Genomic DNA, 14,644 nt, shown 5'->3' on the forward strand with positions numbered 1-14,644 from the left:
TGATAGAGCAGGATCCCCTATAAAATTACCCCAGTTTATATAAGAAAACGATATCCAATTTTCTTTCAAAGGATAACTTCTTAAAACATATAATATCTTTTTTAGCTAAGGTTCCGGACCCCTAACTAGCTATACAGTTTATTGATGGAATATTTATAGCTAAAATTTTGCCTTTGGAGATTGTATACGCATTGAAGACCAGCTAGAAATTTATCAATTAATCCATTTGGATAATCTTATGTCTGTGTGGCAGCCAATAAGTGACATGGTTTCGATTATTCCTTTCTTGCATTTTTATTATTATTTTTTTTTTTAGGATTTCACTGATATTTCACACCATCAAAAAGCCTTGCGTCATTTATGCTCTGTTTCTGTCAACTTTCTCACTTCTTAGTGCTAAGTGTTCCAGTGTTTCACCCACTCCCATAACGCACACCTATAGGTAGCACATACTCTGCCTCTGTGTTTGGTCTAGGCATAGTTTCTTAAATTCACATTCACACACAGTGCCTTATCTTGTCAGGAAAAAACGAAATCACCGAAGTTTTCCGTATGGTAGCTACTTAATTATCGAAATTTACACACATCAAGACGTTATCTTTTTTTTTTTTTCTTTTTATCTATTTATTTATTTTCATTCAATAGGTCTAGTTCTGTCTCATTTTTCTACTTGCTGAATTTTAGATGTTTCATTGCTCACTGCATTTTTACCTTCACCTCTGCTCCTCGGTCCGTACTAAAAGGTAATACTAATACACCAACAAAAAGAAAGATTAGACATAAATTAGAATTTGTAGTTAGCAGTACATGTTAAAAAATCTTTATACAGTTTTTTTTTTCTTTCCTTCCTCCTTTCTTTCTTTTGTGTGTTCAGTGCATTATTATTTCAATTGCTCTACGTGTGTTTGTGAGTGTGTGTGTAAAGCATTGATCTTAATATTTTGAGATCAGCTGCAGTGTAAACAGTAAAATCACACAACTCACCTTGAATGATTTTTCATGACATTATATGCATATTTACTTATTTATCCCCATAGGATCTTTGCAAAAAATAAGGAAAGAAAGAAAGAAAGAAAAGGTTGACAGAACAATCCTTATCGTCATGCGTGTGGCTCCCTCCGCCCCTCCCCAGCAAAGAAGAGACCCTCCACCACCACCACCGCCACCACCACGTAGAACTGGTCCCACTCAGCGTCTGGCGATGTTCAGCTGTTAATAGTTCCGTCGACAGGATGGTCCAAAATGGCAGCAAATCTCCAACCTGAGGAAGAATTGGTAAGTACTGAACCTGGCTAATTTTAGCAAGCTCTGTGATGTGTGTGGAGAGGTGGAAGGAAGAGACTGGCCGGGTAGGCTTGAGGAGCAGCTCGGGGGTTTGCCTACCCTGGGTGGCGGGCCGCCCTCCTCTCCATGTCAGGCTGTTTGACAAATTAATGACGTTCCCATGCCACACTCTCCTAACCTACTTTATGTGGCCTGTGTGGCGTGAGGCGGACTTACGCCTACACTCGGAAACCAGGAAGGGGCTCTGCTTGTTCTGGTGTGCTGGCGGCGGCGGTGGTGGTGGTGTCCTTCGTTGTGTGGTGTAGTGATGCCTGTGTGGTGTCCTCATGTTGTGGTGCTTGGTGTTTGTGATGGTTATGGTGTGTTCTGTGGCGAGGTGGAGGAGGTATCGTTACTATTGAATTGCATCCTCAATACATTGTTAGGAATGCTGTATTGTAATTATCCTCCATTGTAAGGTTATGATGGTATCCATTTCGTCAAACACATCATTCTTCATCATTATGAGGAAAAAAAATTACATATATGAAGAGATCATGAATTTTAAGTATTCATTTAGTTTAGTGCCAGTGTTCCATGCCTGAATGTGGCAAGTGATGTGGGGAAAGGTTGTGATGCAATTTAGTTAGTAAATCTACCTTCTCAAGCTATTGCATGGAAATTTTACCCTATTTCTAACAAAATCCCTTTCAAAGGAGTCATTTTTAAGGTGGCATTGAAAAGTGTACCCGGTTATCCTCAATATGAAAGGAAAATGGATGGCTTTTTATATTTATTCTTATTAACTAGACCCTCATTAATGTGTATTGCAACTAGCCTTATGCTTGAAATTCTTCCCTCAGCTTTATTTAAGCATATTGAAGATGCATAATACATGAGGACTTGTGTTTCTTGAAAAAACTCTCAATGTATTTAAATAACTCATTTCTAAAATATTTCCCTAATTGTCAAAATCTGAATAATCATGTGTGATTATTGTGGTTATGTATTTTGTTCATACATTATTGTTTGTTCTTAGAGATCAATGTTGAGTTTTCTAGTCTCAATGCAAAAGGATAATTTTTTTTCCTGGTTTGAGGGATGGTATAGTAGTTAAAAGTTTTGGCTAACAGTGATTTAGTTCTTATGCGTATTCCAGATATTTTGATTATATGTAGGGTATATTTAATATTTTACAGACCTTTCTCATTGGGGAAATTGTTAAGAAATTATTCATCACATATTTTACAAAAGATTTGTCATATATGGAAAAAAAATTGAGTGTATTACTTTTTTGTGATGAGGGGAAAACTAAGAGGGTTAAAGAGAAAAAAAAAAAAGGCCCACCTAGTTGCCAGTTCCTGTGCAGGTCCAACAAGGCAAGCCAAAACAAGGGGGATAAATGTCTTGAAGCCTCCCTGTTAAATGAGTTCCAGAGTTTACCAGAGAAAGGTATGAATGATTGAAAGTACTGGTTAACTCTTACATTAAAGAGGTGAACAGAATAGGGGTGAGGAGGAAGAAAGTCTTGTGCAGTGAGGCCACAGGAGGAGAGGAGGCATGCAGTTTGCAAGATCAGAAGACCAGTTGGGATGAAAATAGTAGTAGAAGATAGCAAGAAATGCAACATTGTGGTGCATGAGAAAGGCTGAAGACAGTTATTCAGAGGAGAAGAGTTGATGAGATGAAGAGCTTTTGATGCCACCCTATCTAGTAAAACAGATTGAGCGAAACTTCCCCATACACGCAAAAAGTATTCCATACATGGGCGAATAAGGTCCTTGTACAGAATCAGGGTGGTGAAAAAAATGGCGGAGATGCCTTAGCCCATCCAACTTCATAGAAGCTGTTTTAGCAAGAGATGAGACATGTAGTTTCCAGTAAGACTATAAGTAGCTAAAGGACAGACCGAGGATATTCAATGTAAAAGAGGGGGATAGTTTTTTGTCATTGAAGAAGAGGCAATAGTTGTAAGGAATGTTGTGTTGAGTTGATAGATGGAGGCATTAAATTTTTGAGACATTGAACACCACTACTAAGGAACACCATTGTTTACAAAATTAGGAGAATAGTGGCCGTTTACCACAGCAGCAATAGAACGTTCAGAGAGGACACTTGAAATGAAGCTATAGAGAGAAGAATAGAAGCTGTAGGAGGGTTATATGTTTTGTATGTGCTTGCTTGTCTGGACAATGTAAGAAGTACACTTAAATGTGTAAATATATGTGCTTAGCTTCATGTTAGTTTAGTTTACATATATTTATGTGTTTGTATGTGTCTGGTTTTCTTTGTGTGTGTATGAGCATAACAGAAAACTCCTCATCCTACCAAATGAGAGTCAGAAATATAGGAAGAGAGTTAATGAAGCAACTGTTTTAGAAGCCAACCAGTGGATGGATTTGTATCTTTGTGCTGTGGTTGATGGCACAAAGACATCTTGAAGAAAAAAACAAAGTATGAAAGGATGGGTTGTATTTCCCAGGAAGAAAGTAGTAGCTAACTCAAAAGACATTGGATGGTACAATATGAACACACAATTGGCAACTCTGGGAAGACGTTGGAAGATTTAATGTCAACAGGCAATCTTTTCTCCATATTTTCCAGAATTGTTAATTGTATAACTTAAATATATAAAGTAGGCTTGTAAAATAGCTTTCATCCCAAGATGGTGATTCAAACAAAAAAATGTTTTCATTTTGCCATACTTCTTTCTCTTTACTTGTTGATGGTAATTGAAAATGTTCCTAATGACTTTGATGGTAAGATTCAGTTAGCTGGTAAATCCGGCAGTACTATTTTCAGACTGCAGCTTCTGTGTTCTTTTATTAGATATGTAATATTTATGCTTTTGTTTCCTAGTTAGTTTCATTTCTTCTTTTTGGTTCATTATCAAGAGATGGACTAGTCATCATTCTTGGGTATGCATGGCACAGAGGATTTCATTTCTGGTGAAATGCAGCCGTTTGTGCCGAGTAGACCACGTACCTTAAGTTGATGAACAGAAATAAAATCTTTGCAGTGCAATAAATGTCACTCAGTGAAGTTTAGTTGGATATACTAAACCTCCAAAATCTCATAATAGCATTTGTTCAACATGTAGTGGAACACAAATGAGTGGTGGCAATCATTTAAACATGATGATATATTAAATGTGAGAAAGGTGTTTTACCGTTGTACATATGCTGTATGCTGTACCAGTTTATTGGAAAAATGCTTTTATTTTTAGCATAATTTTTTGTTAGCTTTTATTTTTTCATAATTGTTGCAAAATATTAACATCAAAGTGGATGAATGCATATTTATTGTATTTTTGTAAGGAAATTGATGTGCACTATTTAAAGAATATCAGGATAATAAGGGATTATAAATACTATCATTATTTTATTCATAAAAGGATTTTTTTTTATTAATTTCCAGGTATTTCACAAGGTTATTTTTTTACAGAAGCCTTAAGATTACTATTTTATCAATGTTATGTGTATGTATTACAATTGAGGTGCTTATCTCTGTAGGAACACTTGGCATTCATAGCTTCAGTTGCTGTGTTCAGAATTCAAGAAGCTGTACTACTGATTACTGAACTCAGGTCTACATAGTTTAGAATTTAGAATTTTGCTTCTATTGATGGTCAGCCCTGATGAAAGATATGTCCAGCATACTGCTAATTCTTATATACAGTATTGTATCTATCACTAATCCCTTCCAAGCTAAAGAAATTACTACTTCAGCAACTTACTGGTTAGATAATATTATAAATGAATCAGCATTAATACTCATTATTTCTTTTTCTTAGTAATGGGTGCATATCATCTTAGCCAGGGATTTCTTTACTTCTCTGTGGTTTGCAGTAGATTCCTGACTTTTTCTCTGTCAACCAACAGGACCTGTAGACTGTAGAGGGTGTCTGACTTCTTTTCTGGGTAAGTGAGGTATCTCAGTGTCATCTATGCTAAACACCACTGAAATGATTTGCGGTACATTGGCCTTTTGATCACCTTTAGTTGCTGTTTTGGAATTGGGTTTATCGGGTATTTGTACAGATCACCAATTTGTGTTTTGGTTTAAGATCTGATTTAGTATTGGAGTGCCTTGAAGTTTTGTTTTGCCTTTCAAGACATATCATGTACAAGTTGCTTCTTCCATTTAATTTGTTTGTCTTCCTTAGCTGCACTCTTTCTCATACTTGCAGCTAATGTGTGAATTGATATGGTTCTTATTGGGTATTTCTTTGCCTGTCCTTGCTTCTTTAATTTTTGAAAATATTGACTGTTTTCTAAATGTTTATATTTTGCTTTATTCTATAAGGGTTTCTTGGCCAGAATGTTTTCTTTTCCTTTTATATATATATATATATATATATATATATATATATATATATATATATATATATATATATATATATATATATATATATATATATATATATATATATATATATATATATATATATATATATATATATATATATATATATATATATATATATATATAATATCTTTTTGTGTTTTTTTTAATTTTTTATTTTGATGAACAAATTTATTTTGTTTGTTGATAGGATTCTGTGTTGCAATTTTTGCATCTGGATCTCATTGAATCAGCTACAGTGTCCTTCCTTTTCTGTTTTGTCTGAAGGAAGCTAATGCTTGTTTCCTGGGCCTCCCTGGCCAGGCATATGTGTATATTTATTTTTGTAAACTGCAGTATCTCTCTCTCTCTCTCTCTCTCTCTCTCTCTCTCTCTCTCTCTCTCTCTCTCTCTCTCTCTCTCTCTCTCTCTCTCTCTCTCTCTCTCTCTCTCTCTCTCTCTTTGTATTAAAAATTTAGGTTCAACCTCTTCCTTATGATTGCTGGACAAACTTTGCTGGTAAACCATTATTATGATATGTATAATAGTAGTGGTCATTTTACATTTTTACATTATTGTAGAATGTGATTGTGTTTTTACGCAATGAAATGCATCTTACATTACCAATATCAAAAAGGTATGATTAACCATGTATTTGTGCTATGTAAACTGCTGCTAAACCAGGACACACAGGAAAAAACATATGTAAAAAAATTTGAGATCTTTGTTTACTATGATATCTGTTGTACTTTACACTTATTACAACAATTAATATTACTCTCTCTCTCTCTCGTCATGGAGTGCAGCACTGATGCCACCAATGCTTGTAAATCCACAGAGTTCCCTGTTGTAGTCTGTCCTGTGCTGTGCTAGTAGTCTGTTAACTTGAAGCATCTGGAGCCTAGGTCTGGTTTGTAACAGTCCTGCTGATTGGCTGATTGTTGTCTTTCAATTACACGTGTTTTTGCTTCTGTTCACACATACTATTGTGAACTCGTGATGCATACATGCTTCTATATGATTTGCCTTAATTCTTTTTATGTACAAAATAGAGCACGTTGTTTCATAGCATTATACATACACAGTAGTGATTGCAGAACTCAGATAACCAAATACAGGGATTTCTCAATATATATATGTGAGGGATATGTTCATGAAGGGATCATGTAATGTGAAAATTGCATAAAGTGAATATAATTACTGAATTAAACTGTACACTGTCAGAGGTTCCCCTGAGAGAGCGACTGGGCATGCACCCTGCAGTCCCTGCAGCACATATTCTTTATAAAACACTTTTGTGCACCTCTCAGCTGCTGGAATTAACAAAGGATCGTCACTGCTATAGAAACGGTGTCTAACTGTCAGCAAAATGGCATATGCTGACCTTCCTGAAGATGTTTATCATGCATCACTTGCTGTCCTGAAGGTGAAACACTCCTGTGCTGCAATCAGCTGCGATGACAGTATGGCGGCCCAAACAAACATCTCACGGAATCTTGTGATTCCCGAGAGATTTGCCATGCCAACAAAGCATCTTGACATTGTGTTATTCTATAGAAGTAATTCGCGTAATTTGAAAAAAATGATGGTTTTTTACCTCGTGTTATTTCAAAATTGCATAATTTGAGCACACATCAGTCAAGAAATACTCGTAACCTTGAGTCAAAAAATAAATCTTATGATTTGTTGAAGAAAAGAATGGAAGTAAAATCTTTACACTATTCTTTGTTTTTATTATTTGCAACATTTATGAAATTATCTTTTTTAAGAACCATCTCATTATAATGGTGAGAAAAATTTACTCTTCAGATTGCCATAAGCAAATTATAGATAAATATGTTAAGTACTAGAGATTTTTATGGAAACTTGTGCTGACCACTTAAAATCATCCATGGAAAATTCACAAGGGGTCGATGCATGTGATAGATACAAAGATAAAAGTGTCAACCAATGCCAAAGGATAAGTGTCTTGAAACGTCCCTCTTGAAAGAGTTCAAGTCATAGAAAGATGGAAAATACAGAAGCAGGCAGGGAGTTCCAGAGATTACTTACGATGAATGATTGGGAATGCTGGTTAAAGCTTGCATCAGAGAGGTGAACAGAATAGGAGTGAGAGAATGAAGAAAGTTTTGTGCTGAGAGGCCACAGGAGGAGGGGAGATACACAGTTAGCAAGATTGAAGCGCAGTTGGAGTAAGAATAGTGGTAGGACAGAAGACAGCAAGAGACGCAACATTGTGGTGATCAAAAAGAGGCTGAAGACTGTCGCTTAGACAAAAACCTTTTGGCTTCATCTTGTCTAAAAGAGCATTATGAGTGGGATTGCCACCCTCTCTATACATGTGAAGCATACTTCATACATGGATGGATAAGGCCTCTTTACAGAGTTAGGACTTGAGGTGGATGAGAAAAACTGGCAGAGATGCCTCAGAAAGTCCAACTTCATAGATGTTTTAGTTAAAGATGAAATGTGAAGTTCTCAATTTAGATTATAAGTAAAGGACAGACTGAGGATATTTAGTGTAGAAGAGGGGGCACAGTTGAGTGTCATTCAAGAATAGACGGTAGTTGTCTGGAAGGTTGTGTCAAATTGATAGATGGAGGAATTTAGTTTTTGACACATTGAACACTACTAAGTTTGCCATACCCAATCAGAAATTTGAGAGATCAGAAGTGAGGTGGGGATTCATTGCATGAACTGTTTCTTTCCTGAAGGGTTAGTCGTTCATAAAGAGATGTAGAAAAGTGCATGGTGGTATCATCAGCATAGAAGTGAATAGGACAAGAAATTTGGTTTAGGTCATTGATGAATAATAAGAACATCCTGCACTAATTTTATCATCACCTGAATCATGCACAAATTTCACTACCCTCCTTCACATAGGGAGGCAGTGGCATAGTGGATACGGTGGTGAGCGTGGGATTGGGCAGAAGTCCACGCGTAGGTTCGAATCCTACCACATACAGCCTTAAAACACTTTGCCATTTGTCGAGTGGTTTAAAGTTACCTACATATCACCATGATACCCAGGTTCTAGGTGGTTACACTCAAGATGAGCTTGGGTGGTGATATGGGCCCTAATATGGTACCACTATAAATAAAATTGCCTGTGCCACTAATGGGCGGAAGCTGAACAGCACTTCCCATACACTCTTCAAGTGTGCCTACAGGCGCTATAGGCCTTACCATAAAAAAAGCAAAACAAAATATGCACTATACAAAGCACCATCACCTCCCTTGCTCTACACTGTACAAAGCTTGATCACCCCCATACCAGACACCATGCATGGCCTCATCACTTCACATACACTTCTCATTTTCTTAATATTTTACCATCATGTCCCTGTCTTTTGGATAACTCTTAATAACTTTAAGGGAACAAGCAGTTCAGTGGGCCTTTTTTTCTTTTCCATTTTTGGTTGCCCTTGGCCAGTCTCCCCTATTGCATAAAAAAAAAAAAATCACCTTGCCAGTGCTGTGTTTATCAGTCTCTGGCAGAAAGCTATTTTTATTGCCTGTCATAAAAGTAAACGCAAATCTGTTTATTCCTCGTGGATTAAAACGTGGCATTGATTCGTTCCATGTATGTAGAGTTGAATTAGAATGTAGTTCTGAAAGTGTGCACTTACCATAAATGTGTACCAAGGAAGAGCAGTGCTGGCTGGACTTGGTTGTAGTGTGCATGTGAAGCCAGCCACACATTGGATTTTTTATTTATTTTATTTATTTTTATGTAAGAGGGAACACTGGCCAAGGGCAAAAATGTAAGTTGAGAAAAGAACAAGGCTCACTGAAATGCCAGTCCCTAAAGAAATTACATAGAAATCTACTAGAAAGCGGACTCCGAGGATGGTATAGGAAGGCATGAATGATTGATTTATACACATAGGTTAATATTCATTTATATATTCATGACATCTTAGCATCTTGGCATCATTAGCACGTCCATGTGATTGGTTTCTACATGTGGTAGGCTCCTTTTCATTTATATACCATTGACATCTTTATCGTTAGTACATATGATTGATTTTACACATAGGTTAATTTACTTTTATATACGATTGGCTCCTTTATCATTGCATCTGTGTCATTATTTCCCATAAGGGTGGTTAGTGGCAGGGCGATGGTGGTGGTGGTGGTGTTTCAGTACGTCACCTGGGATTCATTAAACAGGCGTTTTAAGACAGATGGCCAGGAAACCCATACTTTGGTGCTTGGCTTGTGGCTTTAGGTGATATTCTCTCTCTCTCTCTCTCTCTCTCTCTCTCTCTCTCTCTCTCTCTCTCTCTCTCTCTCTCTCTCTCTCTCTCTCTCTCTCTCTCTCTCTCTCTCTCTCTCTCTCTCTCTCTCTCTCTCTCTCTCTCTCTCTCTCTCTCTCTCAAGCATGTGTGTGTGTGTGTGTGACCATTGTGTTGGCAGGAATGGAAGATGCTTGATAATATGAAAACAGCGTGAGAGAGGTGTGGAAAATTTAAGACAGAAAGTGAATGCTGTGTGTGAGGCAATGTGGGAAGGAGGAAAGGTGAAATGGGGGGGTGGGGGAGAAACATCTGTCTGGTACTGACGGTGTGACTAAGGGAGATAAGGGTAGAGGTGAGGGAAGGATAAAGGTAAAACACACACACACACACACACACACACACACACACACACACACACACTGTAATCGAAGTCCGTCACGCCCCCGCCGTTATCAGAGCTCTATACGCAGTGATTGCAAGACCAGACTGCACACTGACCAACCACCTGCTCGCCTCCTTGTGTGTGTGGTGGTTGAAGGGTGCCGAGGATGACAAAGGTAGATAAAAGTTTGTCGGTGGGGAGAAATAATAATATCCTACAGTGTGTGTGGTGAGCGTGGTGTTTCTCAGTGTGGTGGAGCAAGGCCTGTGCGTGACGCTGCCTCAGAGCCACTCCACCTGTAAGACGTGGGTGCGGTGGTCCGGTGGTTGTCTTCTTCAGAGTTTTCCTATTGGCAACTCGCCTCTGTAAAGACAAGGAAGATACGAACTTTTGCTGCAGGATTCTCTCTCTCTCTCTCTCTCTCTCTCTCTCTCTCTCTCTCTCTCTCTCTCTCAGATTCCCGCAATTTTAGTTTTAGCTGTTGATAACGGCCACTTGACAGACGGTTCAACATATTACTCCTGAGAGTCTCTCAGGATCTCACCATGATCAAGGGACCGCGAGTGTGCGTTTGGTTGCCCCTGAGTCATTCAGATAAAACTACGCCCGCTAGTCCTTAGTGTCAGTGGTGCGGTGTGGGTGGTTCCCAGGCTAACTGGTGTGGCTGCAGCCTCTAGTGTTAGTTACATTGGAATGCCTGCCTGCTTTGAAGGTGATGTGGGACCGCAACACAATACATAACACCTGTTGTCATGCTGGCTCCTGCCGCAGCCCTCCCTCTGTATAAAGCTGCACATTACTCCACTATTAAAACTTACACAGAATTTCTTTAAGTTCGTTGTTAAAGAAACCATGGCGTGGTATTGATGGCAACAGTGTAGCCTTATAGTTTGTTCCCCTCGGAATCGTAATTCCCATCCATTACTTATATTGTGTATGTAATTTTATGCAGGGTAATGTATTGTTTCATACTTTAAACCAGTGAATTATTGGCTGATCGCCGCGTTAATGCATTGATGGACGCGGACAGATACTGCCAGTGGGGATCAGCGGGCACCAGCGGCCTAGCCACCCATTACTAGACGCTCTTGAGGATGAGTGCACAGATACACACCGTCCCACAATGTGTCGCGTCCATCGTTACTCATGATGTGAAGTCCCCGTGCTTAGTGGAACGTCCTTGCGGAAGTGATCTTCCCCTACTCCCTCTCCTTTGTTATTTGTTCATACACACTTACAACACTACTTATTTCCTCTCCTTGCCTTCATCTTTCATCCCGCTCCCTTCCTTCTGCTCTTACCTTTCTTTTCTTCCGTTCCACTCTTCCCCCCTCCGTTCTTCACACTTTTCCTCTTTACTTTTCCTTTCCAAATCCATCTCGTCTTTTTTTTTTCTCTCCCATCTTCTCTTTTCGTGGAGTTTTCTCTCCCCTCGCTTTAATTTGACATCCTTTCTCTTTTTGTCCCTCCTCCTCCTCCTCCTCCTCCTCCTCCTCCTCCTCCTCCTCCTCCTCCTCCTCCTCCTCCTCCTCTCTCTCTCTCTCTCTCTCTCTCTCTCTCTCTCTCTCTCTCTCTCTCTCTCTCTCTCTCTCGTAATGTACAAAAATGGAGTATTGAAATAAAAAATAGTCGAGTTTTTTTTTTCACGTGTAGTAGTATAGCCTTGCTGATTACGTGTTCATTCTGCAACACACACACACACAAAAAGAGAGAGAAAAGTGAAGATGGAAGAACGCTTTTGATAGCCTTGGTGCATGACAGAGTTAGAGTTATCGGTTATACTCCCCCACCCGTCCCCGTCCCCGTCCCCCTCGCCCACCACATCTCCAACGTCCCCTTCATTCATTCCCGCCCTCCGACCCCCAGAGGAAAAACTACCACGATGATGCATTTCCTGTGGCGTGATAATATGCTGAGTATTGCGTATTGAGTATTGCGACGGACGCCCATCTGATCTGAGCTCATGAGAGTAAAGGGGAGGCCCATATTCTGAAACGGTTTGCTCTCTCACCATCACTGCTTTCCAAGGGCTCCAGATGAAGGTACTTGTGTTTTTAACTTTTTCAGTACTGGGGCGCATTTTTACTTTGAGATTTGTGTACTATTAGACCATTTTATTGACATTAACAAGGGTCTGTGGAGGTCAGAAGATTAATGGCCACAGTCTTCACTATTTTAATCCCCTTTATAAATATCTGAAGGTGTATCAAATCGCCAAATAGTAACCAGAAGGAATTTGAAAACGCTTCCTGGTACTGAAGGGATTAATAGTATTTTTTTAAGGTTCTGGTGATAGATTAGCAAGATTTCTAGTTTATTAAAAGGTGAAACTGTCTTGAAAACCCGGGTAGTTGTTTCTATGGTTTTGGAAAATCGTTGTAGTGAGAGAGGAAAGGCTTTCTGAATACGTATATTGAATGGAAAGGGAGAGAAAGTGTTGCTGGAGCTGCCTGGAATAAACGAACAGCAAGAGAAGAGGAAAGATGAGTGATGCAGATGTTTGGGAGAATCAACGGGATACTTTTGTTGATGTGAAGAGTCTATCGGGTCTCTCTCTCTCTCTCTCTCTCTCTCTCTCTCTCTCTCTCTCTCTCTCTCTCTCTCTCTCTCTCTCTCTCTCTCTCTCTCTCTCTCTCTCTCTCTCTCTCTCTCTCTCTCTGCCTGCCTTAGGGGTGGCGCAGGAACTTTCCATCCTTTCTCCGCCATGCCCGGGGTTGGGAAGTCTGAGGAACCTGTAATGTCTCGGTATTGGGCGATGTACTGTTTGTTTTTCTTCTTTCTTTCTTCTTTTAGGGTGGTACTGTGTGTGTGTGTGTGTGTCAGAGAGAAAGATAGGATAGGGGATGCTAATGGAGGAGGAGGCATAGGTGGGCACTTTCCCAGTGGTTCCGTCCTGTGTGGGGGTCGCCGTGCTGCTCTCTCTCTATATAGACACCGGTGAAAGACTGCAGTTTTCAAATTCCTGCTTTGTTTCACTGGATCACCTGTTGTGTGTTATCTTGAAAATCTGTATGTGCACCTTTTTGATATTTATTTCGCTTTTTTCTCCTTTGTTTGTACTTATTTATTGATTTTACTCGAGTATTTTTCATGTAGAATTGTAACTATAGCACAGTACTTTTCCACGCCAAATGCTGGGCAGTATCGGTTGACTTGCAGGCTGTATGCAGGTGCATGTTAATTCATTGCTGGGGGACGCTTATATGAGAAAGGAAGTGAGACTTACCCCTTCTACCCTCTACAGTTGCGGTGCCTCTGCCTCACGTTGCTCCGCCGCACACTGCAGACGCGTGAATCGGGCCATGATTTCACCCCGGAAGTTGAGCTGCGCCACCAGTAATTGTTGATGTGCACTGATCACCTTACGGCTCAGAAACACAAGTTGTAGCATTTAAGAGGGAGGTTTCAAGACCTTTATCCCTTTCTTTTGGCAAACACTCGGATCTGCAAAGGGACTGGCAACTAAGCGAGCACCCCTCCTTTTTTTTTTCCCTTGCTTAGCTTTCCCCTACTACATAAAAAAAAGTAGCATGCAAGCACAACCGTACGTCGAGGGATAGCCGTGCTCAGGTGGCCTTAGAGCCACAAAAATATGGACTAGCCTCATTACCGAAGTGTTGGCTCATGTCCAGACACGTCCATGAAGCCGACATGACCACTCTGAACGAGAGTGGCTGCGTGGTATTATGTACGAACGCAAAACAAGCTGGCATATATTTTTTCTCGGCAAGCCGCACAGAAGGCTGCCAGATGCTGCACCAGGTCCATCACACTCCCGCGGACTGTTGTTTAGTTCTGTTTGGTGTTTGGATATGACCTAGCGCTGCTGCTGCTATACTGTTTGCTTCTGTTTCATTTTTAGCTTGCTTACTTGTGATTGAATCTCGTGACATTATGTAAAGGCGTTATCTCTGCCTTTACCTTACTTAGAAGTGGTATGTAGTTTGATATTTTTTCCTCTACATCTAACAAATTTGTAGTCTCTTTTTGTGGCAATGAATTCTTCTCCATAGTGGTTTCATTCCTGATGCAAAGATAAGGGACGGTGTTTCCTGCTGTCTAAATATGCAAGCAATGTGCGGCGGCGATGTGTTATATTTCCCCGTTGTGTGAATGGATGCGACTCTCCACTGGATTATTTCGCTTGTCTATACGTAAGCCACAGTCCTGAGCGTGGACGAATTAACCTTGGTAGTGACGCATTTTGAAGTGCAGATAGTTTGTGAAATATACGTGAGTGGCAAGAAACAGACAGGGACGTGGTGGCTCAAGACAGTGCCTCAGTGCCGCCCCCTGTGACCGCTGCAGGGACACGATTCGGCACAAGGGAGGGGGTCACCAGCTGTGTTGAGGGAGGTGACGACTGTTTGAATTACCTGTTCTGGTCTAGTGACCATTTCTTGCCACAGTTAAA

At 39.8% G+C, this 14,644-nt stretch overlaps 1 protein-coding gene across 9 annotated transcripts in view; it reads left to right on the forward strand.

Annotated features, from left to right (window-relative positions):
- Positions 1 to 1,123: 1,123 nt before the first annotated feature.
- Positions 1,124 to 14,644, forward strand: part of LOC123516753 (tyrosine-protein phosphatase non-receptor type 9-like) — a 77,062-nt gene continuing 63,541 nt past the window's right edge. For 3 of the 9 annotated variants that reach the window (XM_045276380.1, XM_045276364.1, XM_045276366.1), the window contains exon 1: positions 1,133 to 1,275. In XM_045276380.1, the coding sequence (XP_045132315.1) occupies positions 1,243 to 1,275 (33 nt within the window). In that variant the 5' untranslated portion in view covers positions 1,133 to 1,242. Of the gene's footprint in view, positions 1,276 to 5,144; positions 5,184 to 10,381; positions 10,406 to 14,644 lie in introns of those variants that run through there. The other 6 variants (XM_045276368.1, XM_045276370.1, XM_045276374.1 and 3 more) reach the window with 5 other exon arrangements.

The sequence above is a fragment of the Portunus trituberculatus genome, chromosome 41 (assembly GCF_017591435.1).
Source record: "Portunus trituberculatus isolate SZX2019 chromosome 41, ASM1759143v1, whole genome shotgun sequence".
Classification (NCBI taxonomy): Eukaryota; Metazoa; Arthropoda; class Malacostraca; order Decapoda; family Portunidae; genus Portunus; species Portunus trituberculatus.